Raw genomic sequence first — 20,000 nt, 5'->3', positions numbered from 1 at the left:
CAGAAACCTTTGTTTGCAACTACAGAGATCATACATTTCCTGTAGGTCTTGACTAGGTTTGCACACACTGCAGCAGGGATTTTGGCCCACTCCTCCATACAGACCTTCTCCAGATCCTTCAGGTTTCGGGGCTGTCGCTGGGCAATACAGACTTTCAGCTCCCTACAAAGATTTTCCATTGGGTTCAGGTCTGGAGACTGGCTAGGCCACTCCAGGACCTCGAGATGCTTCTTACGGAGCCACTCCTTAGTTGCCCTGGCTGTGTGTTTCGGGTCGTTGTCATGCTGGAAGACCCAGCCACGACCCATCTTCAATGCTCTTACTGAGGGAAGGAGGTTGTTGGCCAAGATCTCGCGATACATGGCCCCATCCATCCTCCCCTCAATACGGTGCAGTCGTCCTGTCCCCTTTGCAGAAAAGCATCCCCAAAGAATGATGTTTCCACCTCCATGCTTCACGGTTGGGATGGTGTTCTTGGGGTTGTACTCATCCTTCTTCTTCCTCCAAACACGGCGAGTGGAGTTTAGACCAAAAAGCTCTATTTTTGTTTCATCAGACCACATGACCTTCTCCCATTCCTCCTCTGGATCATCCAGATGGTCATTAGCAAACTTCAGACAGGCCTGGACATGCGCTGGCTTGAGCAGGGGGACCTTGCGTGCGCTGCAGGATTTTAATCCATGACGGCGTAATGTGTAACTAATGGTTTTCTTTGAGACTGTGATCCCAGCTCTCTTCAGGTCATTGACCAGGTCCTGCTGTGTAGTTCTGGACTGATCCCTCACCTTCCTCATGATCATTGATGCCCCACGAGGTGAGATCTTGCATGGAGCCCCAGACCGAGGGTGATTGACCGTCATCTTGAACTTCTTCCATTTTCTAATAATTGCGCCAACAGTTGTTGCCTTCTCACCAAGCTGCTTGCCTATTGTCCTGTAGCCCATCCCAGCCTTGTGCAGGTCTACAATTTTATCCCTGATGTCCTTACACAGCTCTCTGGTCTTGGCCATTGTGGAGAGGTTGGAGTCTGTTTAATTGAGTGTGTGGACAGGTGTCTTTTATACAGGTAACGAGTTCAAACAGGTGCAGTTAATACAGGTAATGAGTGGAGAACAGGAGGGCTTCTTAAAGAAAAACTAACAGGTCTGTGAGAGCCGGAATTCTTACTGGTTGGTAGGTGATCAAATACTTATGTCATGCAATAAAATGCAAATTAATTACTTAAAAATCATACAATGTGATTTTCTGGATTTTTGTTTTAGATTCCGTCTCTCACAGTTGAAGTGTACCTATGATAAAAATTACAGACCTCTACATGCTTTGTAAGTAGGAAAACCTGCAAAATCGGCAGTGTATCAAATACTTGTTCTCCCCACTGTAGATGTGTGGGACATAGATCTGACAGATATAGATGTGTAGGACATAGATCTGACAGATATAGATGTGTGGGACATAGATCTGACAGATATAGATGTGTAGGACATAGATCTGACAGATATAGATGTGTAGGACATATATCTGACATATATAGATGTGTAGGACATAGATCTGACAGATATAGATGTGTGGGACATAGATCTGACAGATATAGATGTGTGGGACATAGATCTGACAGATATAGATGTGTGGGGACGTAGATCTGACAGATATAGATGTGTGGGACATAGATCTGACAGATATAGATGTGTGGGACATAGATCTGACAGATATAGATGTGTGGGGACGTAGATCTGACAGATATAGATGTGTGGGACATAGATCTGACAGATATAGATGTGTGGGACATAGATCTGACAGATATAGATGTGTGGGACATATATCTGACAGATATAGATGTGTAGGACATAGATCTGACAGATATAGAGGTGTGGGACATAGATCTGACAGATATAGATGTGTAGGACATAGATCTGACAGATATAGATGTGTGGGGACGTAGATCTGACAGATATAGATGTGTGGGACATAGATCTGACAGATATAGATGTGTGGGACATAGATCTGACAGATATAGATGTGTGGGACATAGACCTGACAGATATAGATGTGTGGGACATAAATGTGCTCTCTCTCCTCTCAGGCCAGCAGGCAGCAGGGAGTACAGGAGGGGAACATAGAGACTGATGCACAGGTAAGAGAGAGTGACTGTGTGTGTGTGTGTGAGAGAGAGAGAGAGAATCGCGTGTGTATCTCTGAAATATGTGATAGAAATCAGATTTACTGCTCATTCACAATGACTTCTTTGACTTGTGTTCTGCTCAGGGGTGTGTGAGAAAGTGTGTGTGTGTGTGTGTGTGTGTGTGACGGTTATGTGTGTGTAAAATAACACTCCTTACACAGGCACCCCTTGTGTAAGCGTGTGTGTGTTGGTGTGTGAGAGACAGAAGGTGTGTTGATAGTGATAACCAGAAGTGTTGAATGCTGCCATCTGGTGGTCATATTGAGACAGAGAGAGAAGGTGTGTTGATAGTGATAACCAGAAGTGTTGAATGCTTCCATCTGGTGGTCATATTGAGACAGAGAGAGAAGGTGTGTTGATAGTGATAACCAGAAGTGTTGAATGCTGCCATCTGGTGGTCATATTGAGACAGAGAGAGAAGGTGTGTTGATAGTGATAACCAGAAGTGTTGAATGCTGCCATCTGGTGGTCATATTGAGACAGAGAGAGAAGGTGTGTTGATAGTGATAACCAGAAGTGTTGAATGCTGTCATCTGGTGGTCATATTGAGACAGAGCAACAGAAGGTGTGTTGATAAAATTATGTGTATTTACAACAGATGGTGGTTTCAGAATCAAACCAAAACCCCCCAAATCACTTCAAAAATCCAGAAAGAAAATCCCCAAATCAGCAAGTCCAATGAATCCAGAAAATAACAAGGTTTCTAACCAGTTCAGTAGGACAGTTCAATACAATAGGTTTCTAACCAGTTCAGTTGGACAGTTCAATACAATAGGTTTCTAACCAGTTCAGTTGGACAGTTCAATATAATAGGTTTCTGACCAGTTCAGTAGCGCACAGTTCAAATCAATAATCTAAAGGAAAAGAAAAAGCCTTCCATACTAACCCCTAACGCTTTGGTCTAAAAGAAGTCCACAAAGTAAAACGTGGTTTGATTATCAAGACAATATCCCTGCAGTGCCTTCAGAAGGCATGTTGTTGTTACCAAGTGGGATTTAATTGTCATTTTTGGTCAACAAAATACTCTAATTTCAAAGTGGAAGAAAACTTCTAACATTTATTAAAACATTATTGAAGAATAAAACACTAATACTTGCCTTTGGAAAGTATTCGGACCCCTTGACTTCTTCCTAATTTTGTTACGTTACAGCCTTATTCTAAAATGGATTAAATTGTTTTTTTCCCTCTCATCAATCTACACACAATACCCCATAATGACAAAGCAAAAACAGGTTTTTATAATTTTTTTGTAATTTATTACCAAAAAACCCCCCATTACATTTACATAAGTATTCAGACCCTTTACTCAGTACTTTGAAGCACCTTTGGCAGCGATTACAGCCTTGAGTCTTCTTGGGTATGACGCTACAAGCTTGGCACACCTGTATTTGGAGAGTTTCTCCCGTTCTTCTCTGCAGATGCTCTCAAGCTCTGTCAGGTTGGATGGGGAGCGTCGCTGCATAGCTATTTTCAGGTCTCTCCAGAGATGTTCGATCGGGTTCAAGTCCGGGCTCTGGCTGGGCCACTCAAGGACATTCAGAGACTTGTCCCGAAGCCACTCCTGCATTGTCTTGGCTGTGTGCTTAGGGTTGTTGTCCTGTTGGAAGGTGAACCTTTGCCCCAGTCTGAGGTCCTGAGCGCTCTGGAGCAGGTTTTCATCAAGGATCTCTCTGCACTTTGCTCCGTTCATCTTTGCCTCGATCCTGACTAGTATCCCAGTCCCTGCCGCTGAAAAAACATCCCCACAGCATGATGCTGCCACCACCATGCTTCACCATAGAGATGGTGCCAGGTTTCCTCCAGACGTGACGCTTGGCATACAGGCCAAAGAGTTCAATCTTGGTTTCATCAGACCAGAGAATCTTGTTTCTCATGGTCTGAGAGTCTTTAGGTGCCTTTTGGCAAACTCCAAGCAGGCTGTCATGTGCCTTTTACTGAGGAGTGGCTTCCATCTGGCCACTCTTCCATAAAGACCTAATTGGTGGAGTGCTGCAGAGATGGTTGTCCTTCTGGAAGGTTCTCCCATCTCCACAGAGGAACTCTGGGGCTCTGTCAGAGTGACCATCGGGTTCTTGGTCACCTCCCTGACCAAGTCCCTTCTCCCCCGATTGCTCAGTTTGGCCGGACGGCCAGCTCTAGGAAGAGTCTTGGTGGTTCCAAACTTCTTCCATTTAAGAATGATGGAGGCCACTGTGTTCTTGGGGACCTTCAATGCTGCAGACATTTTTTGGTACCCTTCCCCAGATCTGTGCCTCGATACAATCCTGTCTCGGAGCTCTACGGACAATTCCTTCAACCTCATGGCTTGGTGTTTGCTCTGACATGCACTGTCAACTGTGGGACCTTGTATAGACAGGTGTGTTGCTTTCCAAATCATGTCCAATCAATTTAATTTACCACAGGTGGACTCCAATCAAGTTGTAGAAACATCTCAAGGATGATAAGTGGAAACAGGATGCACCTGAGCTCAATTTGGAGTCTCATAGCAAAGGGTCTGAACACTTATATAAAAACCTGTTTTCGCTTTGTCATTATGGAGTATTGTGTGTAGATTACTGAGTTTTTATTTAATCAATTTTAGAATAAGGCTGTAACCTAACAAAATGTGGAAAAAGTCAAGGGGTCTGAATACTTTCCGAAGGCGCTGTATATCTTGATTAGATAATTATTCACCCCCCTGAGACAATACATGTTAGAAACACCTTTGGCAGCAATTACAGCTGTTAGTCTTTGTACAATATTTGCCCATTATTCTTTAAATAATTCTTCAAGCACTGTCAAGTTGGTTGTTGATCATTGCTAGACAACCATTTTCAAGTCTTTCCAGAGATTTTCAAGCCGATGTAAGTCAAAACTCTAACTAGGCCAGTCCGGAACATTCCATTTCATCTTGTTAAGCAACTCCAGTGTAGATTTGGCCTTGTGTTTTAGGTTATTGTCCTACTGAAAGGTGAATTCATCTCCCAGTGTCTGGTGGAAAGCAGACTGAACCAGGTTTTCCTCTAGGATTTTGCCTGTGCTTAGCTGTATTCCATTTATTTTTTACCAAAAAAGTCCCTTGCCGATGACAAGCAGACCCATAACATGATGCAGCCACCACCGTGCTTAAAAATACAAAGAGTGGTACTCAGTGTTGTGTTGTGTTGCTTTTGCCACAAACATAACGCTTTGTATTCAGGACAAAAGTTTTGCAGTTTTACAGTTTTCCAAGTACCTTATTCTACACAGGCTTCCTTCTTTTCACTTTGTCATTTAGGTTTAGTATTGTGGAGTAATTTTTAAACTAACAACAGTTTTTTAGAGACCAAACATTTCTGATTCTGACCACAACAGCACTCTGCCTGGCTTATGGCCAGGAGTCTCCTTTACAACAGCTATAGAGCTTTTCTACAGCAGGTCAGTACCATCAGTTATTTGACTGTGTGTGTGTGTGTGTGTGTGTGTGTTGTTGTGTTTTTCGTGCGTGCAGTGCGTGCGGGCGTGTGCGTGTGCTGTGCGTGTGTGTGTGTGTGTGTGTGTGTGTGTGTGTGTGTGTGTGTGTGTGTGTGTGTGTGTGTGTGTGTGTGTGTGTGTGTGTAGACTTTGTTCTCAGCAGGAGAGAAGAAGTTTGGGACAGATGAAGAACAGTTCATCACCATCCTGGGGAACAGGAGCGCTGAACACCTGAGGAGAGGTGTGTTGAATGTGTGAGAGAGGGAGGTCTGTGTTTATAAAGGTTATCAACACACACACACGCTCCCTCTCTCTGACATCCACGTGTGTGTGTGTGTGTGTGTGTGTGTATCAGTGTTTGCTGCGTACATGAAGCTGGCGGGGTATGAGATGGAAGAGAGTGTTCAGAGAGAGACTTCTGGAGGACTGAGAGACCTGCTGCTGGCCGTGGGTAAGTCTCTCACACACCACACCACACCACATCACATCACACACACACACACACACACACACACACACACACACACACACACACACCACACACAACACAACACACCACACACACACACACACACACACACCACACACACCACACCCACCACACACCCCCACACACACACATCACACACACACACACACACACACACACACACACACACCACACACACCACACCACACCACACCACACCACACCACACCACACCACATCACACACACACACACACACACACACACACACCACCACATATTCATTTAGTAATTTATACAATGAAAACATAAATGTCGCTAGAAACCTCTCCCTGACTAGTTCAATAGTTCACTGGTCTTCATAGATCTAAAGGAATGATAGGTAGTAACTGGTTCAACCTCCACCCATCTACATTTTTACATTTACGGCATTTAAAGGAAGGAAGGAACTTGAAGCTTTCCACCTTCTCCACTGCGGTCCCGTCGATGTGGATAGGGGGGTGCACCCTCTGCTGTTTCCTGAAGTCCACGATCATCTCCTTTGTTTTGTTGACATTGAGTGAGAGGTTATTTTCCTGGCACCACACTCCCAGAGTCCTCACCTCCTCCCTGTAGGCGGTCTCGTCATTGTTGGTTATCAAGCCTACTACTGTTGTGTCGTCTGCAAACTTGATGATTGAGTTGGAAGCGTGCTTGGCTACGCAGTCATGGGTGAACAGGGAGTACAGGAGGGGTCTGAGCACACATCCTTGTGGGGCCCCAGTTTGAGGATCAGCGAAGTGGAGATGTTGTTTCCTACCTTCACCACCTGGGGGCGGCCCGTCAGGAAGGTCAGGACCCAATTGCACTGGGCGGGGTTGAGACCCAGGGCCCCGAGCTTAATGATGAGCTTGGAGGGTACTATGGTGTTGAATGCTGAGCTATAGTCAATAAACAGCATTCTTACATAGGTATTCCTCTTGTCCAGATGGGATAGGGCAGTGTGCAGTGTGATGGCGATTGCATCGTCTGTGGATCTATTGGGGCGGTAAGCAAATTGAAGTGGGTCTAGGGTGACAGGTAAGGTAGAGGTGATATGATCCTTGACTACATTTTCGTCATTTAGCAGATGCTCTTATCCAGAGCGACTTACAAATTGGTGCATTCACCTTATAGCCAGTGGGATAACCACTTTACAATGTTTTTTCTTTCTTTGGGGTGGGGTAAGGGGGGGGGGTAGAAGGATTACTTTATCCTATCCCAGGTATTCCTTAATGAGGTGGGGTTTCAAGTGTCTCCGGAAGGTGGTGAGTGACTCCGCTGTCCTGGCGTCGTGAGGGAGCTTGTTCCACCATTGGGGTGCCAGAGCAGCGAACAGTTTTGACTGGGCGGAGCGGGAACTGTGCTTCCGCAGAGGTAGGGGGGCCAGCAGGCCAGAGGTGGATGAACGCAATGCCCTCGTTTGGGTGTAGGGACTGATCAGAGCCTGAAGGTACGGAGGTGCCGTTTCCCTCACCGCTCCGTAGGCAAGCACCATGGTCTTGTAGCAGATGCGAGCTTCAACTGGAAGCCAGTGGAGTGTGTGGAGGAGCGGGGTGACGTGAGAGAACTTGGGAAGGTTGAACACCAGACGGGCTGCGGCATTCTGGATGAGTTGTAGGGGTTTAATGGCACAGACAGGGAGCCCAGCCAACAGCGAGTTGCAGTAATCCAGACGGGAGATGACAAGTGTCTGGATTAGGACCTGTGCCGCTTCCTGTGTAAGGTAGGGTCGTATTCTCTGAATGTTGTAGAGCATGAACCTACAGGATCGGGTCACCGCCTTGATGTTAGCGGAGAACGACAGGTTGTTGTCCAGGGTCACGCCAAGGCTCTTCGCACTCTGGGAGGAGGACACAACGGAGTTGTCAACTGTGATGGCGAGATCATGGAACGGGCAGTCCTTCCCCGGGAGGAAGAGCAGCTCCGTCTTGCCGAGGTTCAGTTTGAGGTGGTGATCCGTCATCCATACTGATATGTCTGCCAGACATGCAGAGATGCGATTCGCCACCTGGTTATCAGAAGGGGGAAAGGAGAAGATTAGTTGTGTGTTGTCTGCGTAGCAATGATAGGAGAGACCATGTGAGGATATGACAGAGCCAAGTGACTTGGTGTATAGCGAGAATAGGAGAGGGCCTAGAACTGAGCCCTGGGGGACACCAGTGGTGAGAGCACGTGGTGCGGAGACAGCTTCTCGCCACGCCACTTGGTAGGAGCGACCGGTCAGGTAGGACGCAATCCAAGAGTGAGCCGCGCCGGAGATGCCCAGCTCGGAGAGGATGGAGAGGATGATCTGATGGTTCACAGTATCAAAGGCAGCAGACAGGTCTAGAAGGACAAGAGCAGAGGAGAGAGAGTTAGCTTTAGCAGTGCGGAGAGCCTCCGTGACTCAGAGAAGAGCAGTCTCAGTTGAATGACCAGTCTTCAAACCTGACTGGTTTGGATCAAGAAGGTCATTCTGATAGAGATAGCAAGAGAGTTGGCTAAAGACGGCACGCTCAAGAGTTTTGGAGAGAAAAGAAAGAAGGGATACTGGTCTGTAGTTGTTGACATCAGAGGGATCGAGTGTTGGTTTTTTGAGAAGGGGTGCAACTCTCGCTCTCTTGAAGACAGAAGGGACATAGCCAGCGGTCAAGGATGAGTTGATGAGCGAGGTGAGGTAAGGGAGAAGGTCACCGGAGATGGAGAAGAGAGGAGGGGATAGGGTCAAGCGGGCAGGTTGTTGGGCGGCCGGCCGTCACAAGTCGCAAGATTTTATCTGGAGAGAGAGGGGAGAAAGAAGTCAAAGCATAGGGTAGGGCAGTGTGAGCAGGACCAGCAGTGTCATTTGACTTAACAAACGAGGATCGGATGTCGTCAACCTTCTTTTCAAAATGGTTGACGAAGTCATCCACAGAGAGGGAGGAGGGGGGGGGGAGGATTCAGCAGGGAGGAGAAGGTGGCAAAGAGCTTCCTAGGGTTAGAGGCAGATGCTTGGAATTTAGAGTGGTAGAAAGTGGCTTTAGCAGCAGAAACAGATGAAGAAAATGTAGAGAGGAGGGAGTGAAAAGATGCCAGGTCTGCAGGGAGTTTAGTTTTCCTCCATTTCTGCTCGGCTGCCCGGGTCCCTGTTCTGTGAGCTCGCAATGAGTCATCAAGCCACGGAGCAGGAGGGGAGGACCGAGCCGGCCGGGAGGATAGGGGACACAGGGAGTCAAAGGATGCAGAACGGGAGGAGAGGAGGGTTGAGGAGGCAGAATCAGGAGATTGGAGGGAGAAGGATTGAGCAGAGGGAAGAGATGATAGGATGGAAGAGGAGAGAGAGCGAAGGTTGCGGCGGCGCATTACCATCTGAGTAGGGGCAGAGTGAGTAGTGTTGGAGGAGAGCGAGAGAGAAAAGGATACAAAGTAGTGGTCGGAGACATGGAGGGGAGTTGCAGTGAGATTAGTAGAAGAACAGCATCTACTAAAGATGAGGTCAAGCGTATTGCCTGCCTTGTGAGTAGGGGGGGACGGTGAGAGGGTGAGGTCAAAGGAGGAGAGGAGTGGAAAGAAGGAGGCAGAGAGAAATGAGTCAAAGGTAGACGTAGGGAGGTTGAAGTCACCCAGAACTGTGAGGGGTGAGCCGTCCTCAGGAAAGGAACTTATCAAGGCGTCAAGCTCATTGATGAACTCTCCAAGGGAACCTGGAGGGCGATAAATGACAAGGATGTTAAGCTTGAATAGGCTAGTGACTGTGACAGCATGGAATTCAAATGAGGAGATAGACAGGGGAAAAAGAGAGAATGTCCACTTGGGAGAGATGAGGATTCCTGTGCCACCACCCCGCTGACCAGATGCTCTCAGGGTATGCGAGAACACATGGTCAGACGAGGAGAGAGCAGTAGGAGTAGCAGTGTTTTCAGTGGTAATCCATGTTTCCGTCAGAGCCAAGAAGTCGAGGGACCGGAGGGTAGCATAGGCTGAGATGAACTCTGCCTTGTTGGCGGCAGAACGGCAGTTCCAGAGGCTGCCTGAGACCTGGAACTCCACGTGGGTAGTGCGTGCAGGGACCACCAGGTTAGAGAGGCAGCAGCCACGCGGTGTGAGGCGTTTGTATGGCCTGTGCGGAGAGGAGAGAACAGGGATAGACAGAGGCATAGTTGACAGGCTACAGAAAATGGCTACAATAATGCAGAGGAGATCGGAATGAAATGAACTAAACATCTGGGAAAGGAGAGAGCGGGGCCTCACTCACCACAACACCCAAATATAACTCTCCCAACTTCCACCTCAAACTATAATTGTTGTAAACTACAGCGGTTCAATGTTTTCTAGGAATAGACTCTAACTTAGCTTATTCAGCTAGCTAACTTGGTACAGTATTCTTCCGTGAAAATCGTCCAGGGCACCTAGTCATATGACGTCACAGCCAGCTAGCATGCCGGACTCCAGCAACACGGTTTAGCACCAATACTCGGCCACAACAAACCACCAGTGTGTCAACACGCCAAGCAGATCATTTGTGTCCGTGTCTAACGTTGTGGGTTAGTCCCGACAGCTTGAGCGAGTCCGTCGTCAACTTATTCAGCCAGCTAGTTAGCTAGAATAGTTAGCATACTAGCTAGCCATTGCTTTCAGACAAAGAAGTAACCCCTCCTCCCACGGCACGAACACAGAGAGAGCCAAGCTAACGTTAACTAGTCACCCATGTCCCGAATTCCCTTGAATGACTCTGGCTACCAGTATGTAAAAACAAAACACAAATGTAGGTTATAACTTACCCCTAGCAGCTACTGTTAGCTAGCCAAGTGCAAAGCTAGCCACTGAATTGACTCCGCCAGTTCGCGTCTGTTCGCTAGGTCGTTCCAGCTATTGTTTACTAGTTGCCATCCAGGTAGCAACAAGCTAGCTAAATTTCAAGCACAGTAGCCACTTACTACCTAACGTTAACGGTTCAGACAATGAGGTTAGAAAACAGCTGAATGGTAGGCAATTATTGTATGTAATTATTGTAGGCAGCCAGCTGGCGTAATTACAGGCACTCTCAGGCGTGAAACAACTATCCACAGTTGCTAATAGTTACCAGTAGCTACCCGCCAGCTAGTCCAGGTGGGTAGTGGGTTAGCTAGCTAGCTTCGTGCTTCACCGGGCTCAGCCGAATACAATACTAACCTACAATAATTACATACAACAACCCACGATAACTACCTACAATACCTAACTACAATCTAAATACATAGTTTAAGCTTTACTCGACAAAGCCCAAACTATGTATAAAGCCAAGCTTACCTCCCGCCAGAGAGAGACACAACCTCACCCGACACGACCTCACCATCATTCTAAAGGAATGACAGGGGGGTAGTAACTGGTGGAAACTCCACCTCTCTCTCTCTCCTCTCTCTCTCTCTCTCTCCTCTCTCTCTCTCTTCCCTCTCTCTCCCTCTCTCTCCCTCTCTCTCCTCTCTTCCTCCTCTCTCTCCTCTCTTCCTCCTCTCTCTCTCTCTCTCTCTCTCCAATTCAATTTAAGGGCTTTATTGGCATTGGAAACATATTTTTGCCAAAGCAAGTGAAATAGATAATAAAAAATGAACAGTAAACATTACACTAATAAAGACATTTCAAATGTCATATTATGTATATATACAGTGTTATAACAATGTGCAAATAGTTAAAGTACAAAAGGGAAAATAAATGAACATAAATATTGGTTGTATTTACAATGGTTTGTTCTTCACTGGTTGCCCTTTTCTTGTGGCAACAGGTCACAAATCTTGCTGCTGTGATGGCACACTGTGGTTTTTCACCCGTAGATAGTTTATCTGGGTTTGTTTTCGAATTCTTTGTGGATCGCTGTAATCTGAGGGAAATATGTGTCTCTAATATGGTCATACATTTGGCAGGAGGTTAGGAAGTGCAGCTCAGTTTCCACCTCATTTTGTGGGCAGTGTGCACATAGCCTGTCTTCTCTTGAGAGCCAGGTCTGCCTACGGCGGCCTTTCTCAATAGCAAGGCTATGCTCACTGAGTCTGTACATAGTCAAAGCTTTCCTTAATTTTGGGTCAGTCACAGTGGTCAGGTACAGTGGGGGAAAAAAGTATTTAGTCAGCCACCAATTGTGCAAGTTCTCCCACTTAAAAAGATGAGAGAGAGAGAGTCCAGCATCACACTGGAACACATCCCAGGGGGAAGGAATTAAATGTAACACACGCAGTCAATCCCATACTCCATACTACTACTACTACCACCATCATCATTACTACTACAATAATCACAACAATAATAATTCTCTATCTCTCTCCCCCTCTCTCTCTCTCTCTATCCTCTCTCTCTCTCCATCTCTCTATCCTCTCTCTCTCCATCTCTCTATCCTCTCTCTCTCCATCTCTCTGTCCTCTCTCTCCATCTCTCTGTCCTCTCTCTCCATCTCTCTATCCTCTCTCTCTCCATCTCTCTGTCCTCTCTCTCCATCTCTCTCTCTCTCTCCATCTCTCTGTCCTCTCTCTCTCTCTCTCTCTCTGTCTCTCTCTCTCCTCTCTCTCTCTCTCTCCTTCCTCTCTCTCCTCTCTCTCTCTCTCTCTCTCTCTCTCTCTCTCTCTCTCTCTCTCTCTCTCTCTCTCTCTCTCTCTCTCTCTCTCTCTCTCTCTCTCTCTCTCTCTCTCTCTCTCTCTCTCCATCTCTCTCTCTCTCCTCTCTCTCTCTCTCTCTCTCTCATCCTCTCTCTCTCTCCATCTCTCTCATCTCTCTCTCTCTCTCTCTCCATCTCTCTGTCCTCTCTCTCCATCTCTGTCTCTCCTCTGTAGTAAAGTGTGCTAGAAGCGTCCCAGCCTACTTTGCAGAGACTCTGAACTATTCAATGATGGTAGGAATCTATTCTCTCTATACTAGGAAGAAGATCATTCTATACTAGATATATGCTTTTAGAACAGACAGTCAGTCCCATGGTGTGTGTGTGTGTGTGTGTGTGTGTGTGTGCAGGGCGGTGGAACTGACGACCAGACCTTGATCAGAGTGATGGTGAGTCGTAGTGAAGTGGACATGTTGGATATCAGAGCTGACTACAGACGCCTCTACGCCAAGTCTCTGTACTCTGCTATACAGGTATATACTGAATATCTCTCTCTCTCTCTCTGTCACTGAATATCTCTGAATATCTCTCTCTCTGAATATCTATCTCTCTGTGTGTGTCTCTCTCTCTGTCTCTCTGTGTGTCTCTCTCTCTGTCTCTCTCTCAATTCAATTTAAGGGCTTTATTGGCATGGGAAACGTGTGTTAACATTGCCAAAGCAAGTGAAGTAGATAGTAAACAAAAGTGAAATAAGCAATAAATATTAACAGTAAACATTACACTCAGAAGTTTCAAATGAATAAAGACATTTCAAATGTCATATTATGTATATATACAGTGTTGTAACAACGTGCAAATAGTTAAAGTACAAAAGGAAAATAAATAAACATAAATATGGGTTGTATTTACAATGGTGTTATTTACAAAGGTCACAAATCTTGCTGCTGTGATGGCACACTGTGGTATTTCACCCAATAGATAAGGGAGTTTATCAAAATTGGATTTGTTTTTTCGAATTCTTTGTGGGTCTGTGTAATCTAAGGGAAATATGTGTCTCTAATATGGTCATACATTTGGCAGGAGGTTAGGAAGTGCAGCTCAGTTTCCACCTCATTGTGTGGGCAGTGTGCACATAGCCTGTCTTCTCTTGAGAGCCAGGTCTGCCTACGGCGGCCTTTCTCAATAGCAAGGCTATGCTCACTGAGTCTGTACATAGTCAAAGCTTTCCTTAAGTTTGGGTCAGTCACAGTGGTCAGGTATTCTGCCACTGTGTACTCTCTGTTTAGGGCCAAATAGCATTCTAGTTTGCTCAGTTTTTTAGTAAATTCTTTCCAATGTGTCAAGTAATTATCTTTTTGTTTTCTCATGATTTGGTTGGGTCTAGTTGTGTTGTTGTCCTGGGGCTCTGTATGGTATACAAAGTTATGCAACACCAAATTCCCCTGTGTGAAAAAGTAATTCCCCCTTACACTCAATAACTGGTTGTGCCACCTTTAGCTGCAATGACTGCAACCAAATGCTTCCTGAAGTTGTTGATCAGTCTCTCACATCGCTGTGAGGAGTTTTGGCCCACTCTTGCATGCAGAACTGCTTTAACTCGGCAACATTTGTTGGTTTTCAAGCATGAATTGCTCATTTCAAGTCCTGCCACAACATCTCAATTGGGATTAGGTCTGGACTTTGACTAGGCCATTCCAAAACTTCAAATGTTTCTTTTTAACCATTTTCATGTACTTGATTGACTTGATTGTGTGTTTTGGATCATTGTCTTGCTGCATGACCCAGCTGCGCTTCAGCTCACAGACGGATGGTCTGACATTCTCCTGTAGAATTCTCCGATACAGAGCAGAATTCATGGTTCCTTCTATTAAGGCAAGTCGTCCAGGTCCTGAGGCAGCAAAGCATCCCCAAACCATCACACCACCACCACCATGCTTGACCGTTGGTGGGAGGTTCTTACTGTGGAATGCAGTGTTTGGTTTTTGCCAGACATAGTGGGACCCACGTCGTCCAACAAGTTATACTTTTGACCCATATTTTCATAGAACATTCTTCCAAGAGTCTTGATGATTATCCACGTGCTTTTTGGCAAACTTGAGTCAACTTTTTGGATGACGTGGATCCCATTATGTCTGGGGAAAACCAAACATCTAGTTTCTAATCAGAGACTGTCTCTCTCTCTCTCTCTCGCACCTTGTACCTCTCTCTCTCCTTCTTCTCTCTCTCTTCCTCTCTTCTCCTCTGTCTCTCTCTCTCTGTCTCTCTCTCTCTCTCTCTCTCTCTCTCTGTACCTCTCTCTCTCTCTCTCTCTCTCTCTCTCTCTCTGCCTCTACCTCACCTCTCTTTCTATGGACTTTACATATGGTCTGCTTCTATGAGTAAGTGTGTGTGTGTTTCAGGGTGATACTTCTGGTGACCACCGTAAGGCCCTCCTCCTGCTCTGTGGTGGCGATGATGCGTAACCATGGCGGTGATCCCTGAAGGGGCGGTACCCGGAGAGACCTTCGCTCTGACTGGCCCCTCTAGCGGTCAATCACTCTCTGAGTCCCGTGTCAGCCAATAGGAGAGCTCTGCTGGCCCCAGTGCAGCCCTGTGATAGGTTATGAGTGATAAGACTTTAACCCTGTGTGTTTCTGTCAGGTAGCTAACATCCTTCCAGCTTTACTCTGCTTCATATCTACATCATTAAAGTCATATTAATGCCAGAAGTCATTTTATATATATCAGTAATGTAACAACCAAAGACTGTTTTAATGTTTTACTGTTTGTAAGGCAACAGTGAAGACGTAATAAAGATTTTAATAGCAGGTTTGTAGTGAGACGTGTCTGTCTGTGTCTGTGTAGTGAGATCACATGGTCACTAGGAGACACAACTGTTTAAACTTTTATTCATTGATCCGTAGTTTGAGGTTTTATTGTGATTATAACAACACATGATACGCAGTCATCTAAAATAACATCTGACAGACAAACAATTCCAGTCTATTCAGGAAGTACACTGAAATTCAAACTCAAATGGAATTGACCCCAACCCTGATATTATATTATCCCTGTTTCTGTCCACAGGCTGCTTCTCCTCGGTCTTCATGAAATCAACCTTTATTCATTTACATTTCATTTACATGCCAGGCAAATATATGTATATTCAAATTAAATGGAGAAAGTTTGTATTGCAACATGATGAGATGTGGGCAGAAGACAAAGAAAAACAGAAAGAAAGAAAATAAACTGGCCACAGTGACATAGTCCCTAGTCTAGGCCTAAAGTATATATTTAAATAACTTAGTTCTGGGCTAAGGAAGTATACTTGAAACGTTCAGTAAAATATATCCTTAAATAAGTTGAAAAGAGCAGAAGGCTGCACACTGACATTGGGTTCTGGGTAAGGAAGTAGACCTGCCCACTGACATTGGGTTCTGGGATAAGGAAGTAGACCTGCACACTGACATTGGGTTCTGGGATAAGGAAGTAGACCTGCCCACTGACATTGGGTTCTGGGATAAGGAAGTAGACCTGCACACTGACATTGGGTTCTGGGATAAGGAAGTAGACCTGCCCACTGACACTGGGCTCTGGGATAAGGAAGTAGATCTGCCCACTGACATTGGGTTCTGGGATAAGGAAGTAGACCTGCCCACTGACATTGCTCCCATAAACCACCTTTAATAACAATGTTTCCATCAAATACAGATCTTCGTCAGGTCAAGCCTCTTATGAGTTAGAAATTAAGCAAATCAACCTTATAATAGGTAATTATATATATATATATATATATATATATATATATATATATATATATAACACACACTACCAGTCAAAAGTTTGGACCCACCTACTCATTCAAGGGTTTTTCTTTATTTTTACTATGTTTTACATTGTAGAATAATAGTGAAGACATCAAAACTATGAAATAACACATATGGAATCATGTAGTATATTTGAGATTCTTTAAATCGCCACCCTTTGCCTTGATGACAGCTTTGCACACTCTTTGCATTCTCTCAACCAGCTTCATGAGGTAGTCACCTGGAATGCATTTCAATTAACAGGTGTGCCTTCTTAAAAGTTAATTTGTGGAATTTATTTCCTTCTTAATGGGTTTGAGCCAATCAGTTGTGTTGTGACAAGGTAGGGGGGTATACAGAAGATAGCCCTATTTGGTAAAAGACCAAGTCCATATTATGGCAAGAACAGCTCAAATAAGCAAAGAGAAACGACAGTCCATCATTACTTTAAGACATGAAGGTCGTCAATCCGAAAGTTTTTCTGCAGTCGCAAAACCATCAAGCGCTATGAAGAAACTGGCTCTCATGAGGACCGCCACAGGAATGGAAGACCCAGAGTTACCTCTGCTGCAGAGGATAAGTTCATTAGAGTTACCAGCCTCAGAAATTGCAGTCCAAATAAGTGCTTCACAGAGTTAAAGTCACAGACACATCTCAACATCAACTGTTCAGAGGGGACTGTGTGAATCAGGCCTTCATGGTCTCCGTAATCTAGGGTAGGATGGTCATCTGAATCAGGGTTAGTTTGGCAGCTGGGGTGAAAGAGGAGCGATTACCATAGAGGAAACCAAGTCTAGATTTAACCTTAGACTGCAGCTTTGATATGTGCTGAGCTATGTTGTTGATGTAAATTGAGAAGAGCGTGGGGCCTAGGATGGAGCCTTGGGGTACTCCCTTGGTGACAGGCAGTGGCTGAGACAGCAGATGTTCTGACTTTACACACTGCACTCTTTGAGAGAGGTAGTTAGCAAACCAGGCCAAAGACCCCTCAGAGACACCAATACTCCTTAGCCAGCCGACAAGGATGGAACGGTCTACCGTATCAAAAGCTTTGGCCAAGTCAATACAAATAGCAGCACAACATTGCTTAGAATCAAGGGCAGTGGTGACATCATTTAGGACCTTTAAGGTTGCAGTGACACATCCATAACCTGAGAGGAAACCAGATTCCATACCAGAGAGAATCCTATAGACATCAAGAAAGCCAGTCAGTTGATTATTGACTAGTTTTGATAAACAGGGCAAGATATAAATTGGCCTATAACAGTTAGGATCAGCTTGATCTCCCCCTTTAAATAAAGGACGCACCGTGGCTGCCTTCCAAGCAATGGGAACCTCCCCAGAGAGGAGAGACAGGTTAAAAAGGTCAGAGACAGGCTTGGCGATGATGAGGGGCAGCATCCTTAAACAAGAAAGGAGCTAAACCATCTGACCCAGAGGTTTTTTTGGGGTCAAGTTTAAGGAGCTCCTTTAGCACCTCAGACTCAGTGACCGCCTGCAGGGAGGAACTTTGTAGCGGGGGAAAAAGAGGGAGGAGCATCAGGGCTAGTCGCATTACATTGGCTGGGAGATGAGGAAGTCTTGGACGGGCAAGGAGGCGTGGCTGAGTCAAATAGCAATCCTGACTTACTGAAGTGGTGATTAAAGAACTCAGCAATACGCTCCTTGTCAGTAACATTTGACATTTTAGTCATTTAGCAGACGCTGTTTTCCAGAGCAACTTACAGGAGCAATTAGGGTTAGGTGCTCAATGGCACAGACAGATTTTTCACCTAGTCGGCTCTGGGATTCGAACCAGCGACCTGGCCCAACGCTCTTAAACGCTAGGCTACCCGCCGCCCACAAGGTATGACTCCACATCGTCAACATTAAGAGACATGGGCAGCTGTGAGGAGGAGGGTTTATTCTCCAGGTCTTTCACCGTTTCCAGAACTTCTTGGGGTTAGACCCACAGAGAGAGAACTGCTCCTTAAAGTAACTAACTTTGGCCTTCCGGATAGCCTGAGAGCACTTCTTTATCATTTGCCTGAACGAGAGCCAGTCAGTCTGAGTATGCGTGTGCCGAGCCTTTCGCCAAATGGAATTCTTGGGGTGGAGTAACTCTGCCAGATCACGGTCGAACCAGGGGCTGAACCTGTTTTTAATTCTCATTTTCTTTATGGGGGCGTGTTTGTTAACAATACCACTGAAAATATCAATAAAAGAAGGTCCAAGCGTCTTCGACTAGAGGGGATCATGCTGATTCTATACCAATTTACAGAGGCCAGGTCATGAAGGAAGGCTTGCTCATTAAAGTTTTTTTGCAAGCGTCTATGACAAATCAGGACAGGTCGTTTAACTGAACAGCCATTACGAACACAGGCTGTAAAACAGTGATCACTAAGGTCATTACAGAAAACACCAGACTGACACCTATCAGGATTATTTGTGAGGATAACATCAAGGAGAGTAGCCTTTTCTGGGTGTTTGGAGTCATACCTTGTGGGATTGGTAATGATCTGAGAGAGATTTAGGGAGTCCCATTGTTGTAAGACTTGGTCAGGTGGTTTAAGCATGTCCCAGTTTAGGTCACCTAACAGGACACATTCAGACAGTGTAAGGGGCCAGGAGAGAGCTAACCAGCAAATCAAATTGTTTGGGGACAGACTTGGTGGAGACAACCGAGCCCTGAAGGTGTTCCTTGGTAAAGATTGCCACTCCACCACCTTTGGAAGACCTGTCTTGACGAAAAAGGTTACAACCAGAAAGGTTAACATCAGTGTTCAAAACACTCTTTCTTAACCACGTCTCAGTAATGACCAACACATCTGGATTGATAAATTGTAGGTAACAAGCTTCTAGTGTTAACGTGCAGAAAACCCAGGCTTTTACGAGAGCAGAAATCAGTGAAGCAGATATTGGGGCTAGCAGCAGTAGATGGGCCAGGGTGTACGTGCACATTTCCAGATATCATCAGCAGTAATCCAATCAGGGCACAGCAGAGGACAGAGTTTATCCAATCAGGGCACAGCAGAGGACAGAGTTTATCCAATCAGGGCACAGCAGAGGACAGGGTTTATCTCTTTATCCACTGAGTAGACCAAACATTAGGAACACCTTGCTAATATTGAGTTACACCCCCCTTTTGCCCTCAGAACAGCCTCGATTCTTCGGGGCATGGACTCTACAAGGTGTCAAAGCGTTCCACAGGGATGCTGGCCCATGTTGACTCCATTGCTTTTCACAGTTGAGTCAAGTTGGCTGGATGTCCTTTGGGTGGTGGGAACATTCTTGACACACACAGGAAACTGTTGAGCGTGAAAAACCCAGCAGCGTTGCAGTTCTTGACACAAACCGGTGCGCCTGGCACCTACTACCATACCCCGTTCAAAGGCACTTCAATCTTTTGTCTTGCCCATTCACCCTCTGAATGGCACACATACACAATCCATGTCTCAATTGTCTCAAGACTTAAAAATCCTTCTTTAACCTGTCTCCTCCCCTTCATCTACACTGATTGAAGTGGATTTAACAGGTGACATCAATAAGGGATCACCTGGTCAGTCTGTCTAGTGTTTTGTGCACTCAGACCACAGCGTTGGCTGTGTGTGTG

General features: G+C 45.6%; 1 protein-coding gene across 1 annotated transcript in view; it reads left to right on the top strand.

Annotated features, from left to right (window-relative positions):
• Positions 1-15,430, top strand: part of LOC121560665 (annexin A5) — a 42,231-nt gene extending 26,801 nt beyond the window's left edge. Inside the window, exons 8-13 of the mRNA XM_045218100.1 lie at positions 2,081-2,131; positions 5,759-5,852; positions 5,967-6,062; positions 12,859-12,917; positions 13,034-13,156; positions 15,023-15,430. Coding sequence (XP_045074035.1) covers positions 2,081-2,131; positions 5,759-5,852; positions 5,967-6,062; positions 12,859-12,917; positions 13,034-13,156; positions 15,023-15,085 — 486 coding nt within the window. The 3' untranslated portion in view covers positions 15,086-15,430. The remainder of the gene's footprint in view (positions 1-2,080; positions 2,132-5,758; positions 5,853-5,966; positions 6,063-12,858; positions 12,918-13,033; positions 13,157-15,022) is intronic.
• The last annotated feature ends 4,570 nt before the right edge of the window (positions 15,431-20,000 follow it).

Source organism: Coregonus clupeaformis, unplaced genomic scaffold, assembly GCF_020615455.1.
Source record: "Coregonus clupeaformis isolate EN_2021a unplaced genomic scaffold, ASM2061545v1 scaf1358, whole genome shotgun sequence".
In the NCBI taxonomy this organism is placed as follows: Eukaryota; Metazoa; Chordata; class Actinopteri; order Salmoniformes; family Salmonidae; genus Coregonus; species Coregonus clupeaformis.
This window is presented reverse-complemented; position numbering and strand designations above follow the sequence as displayed.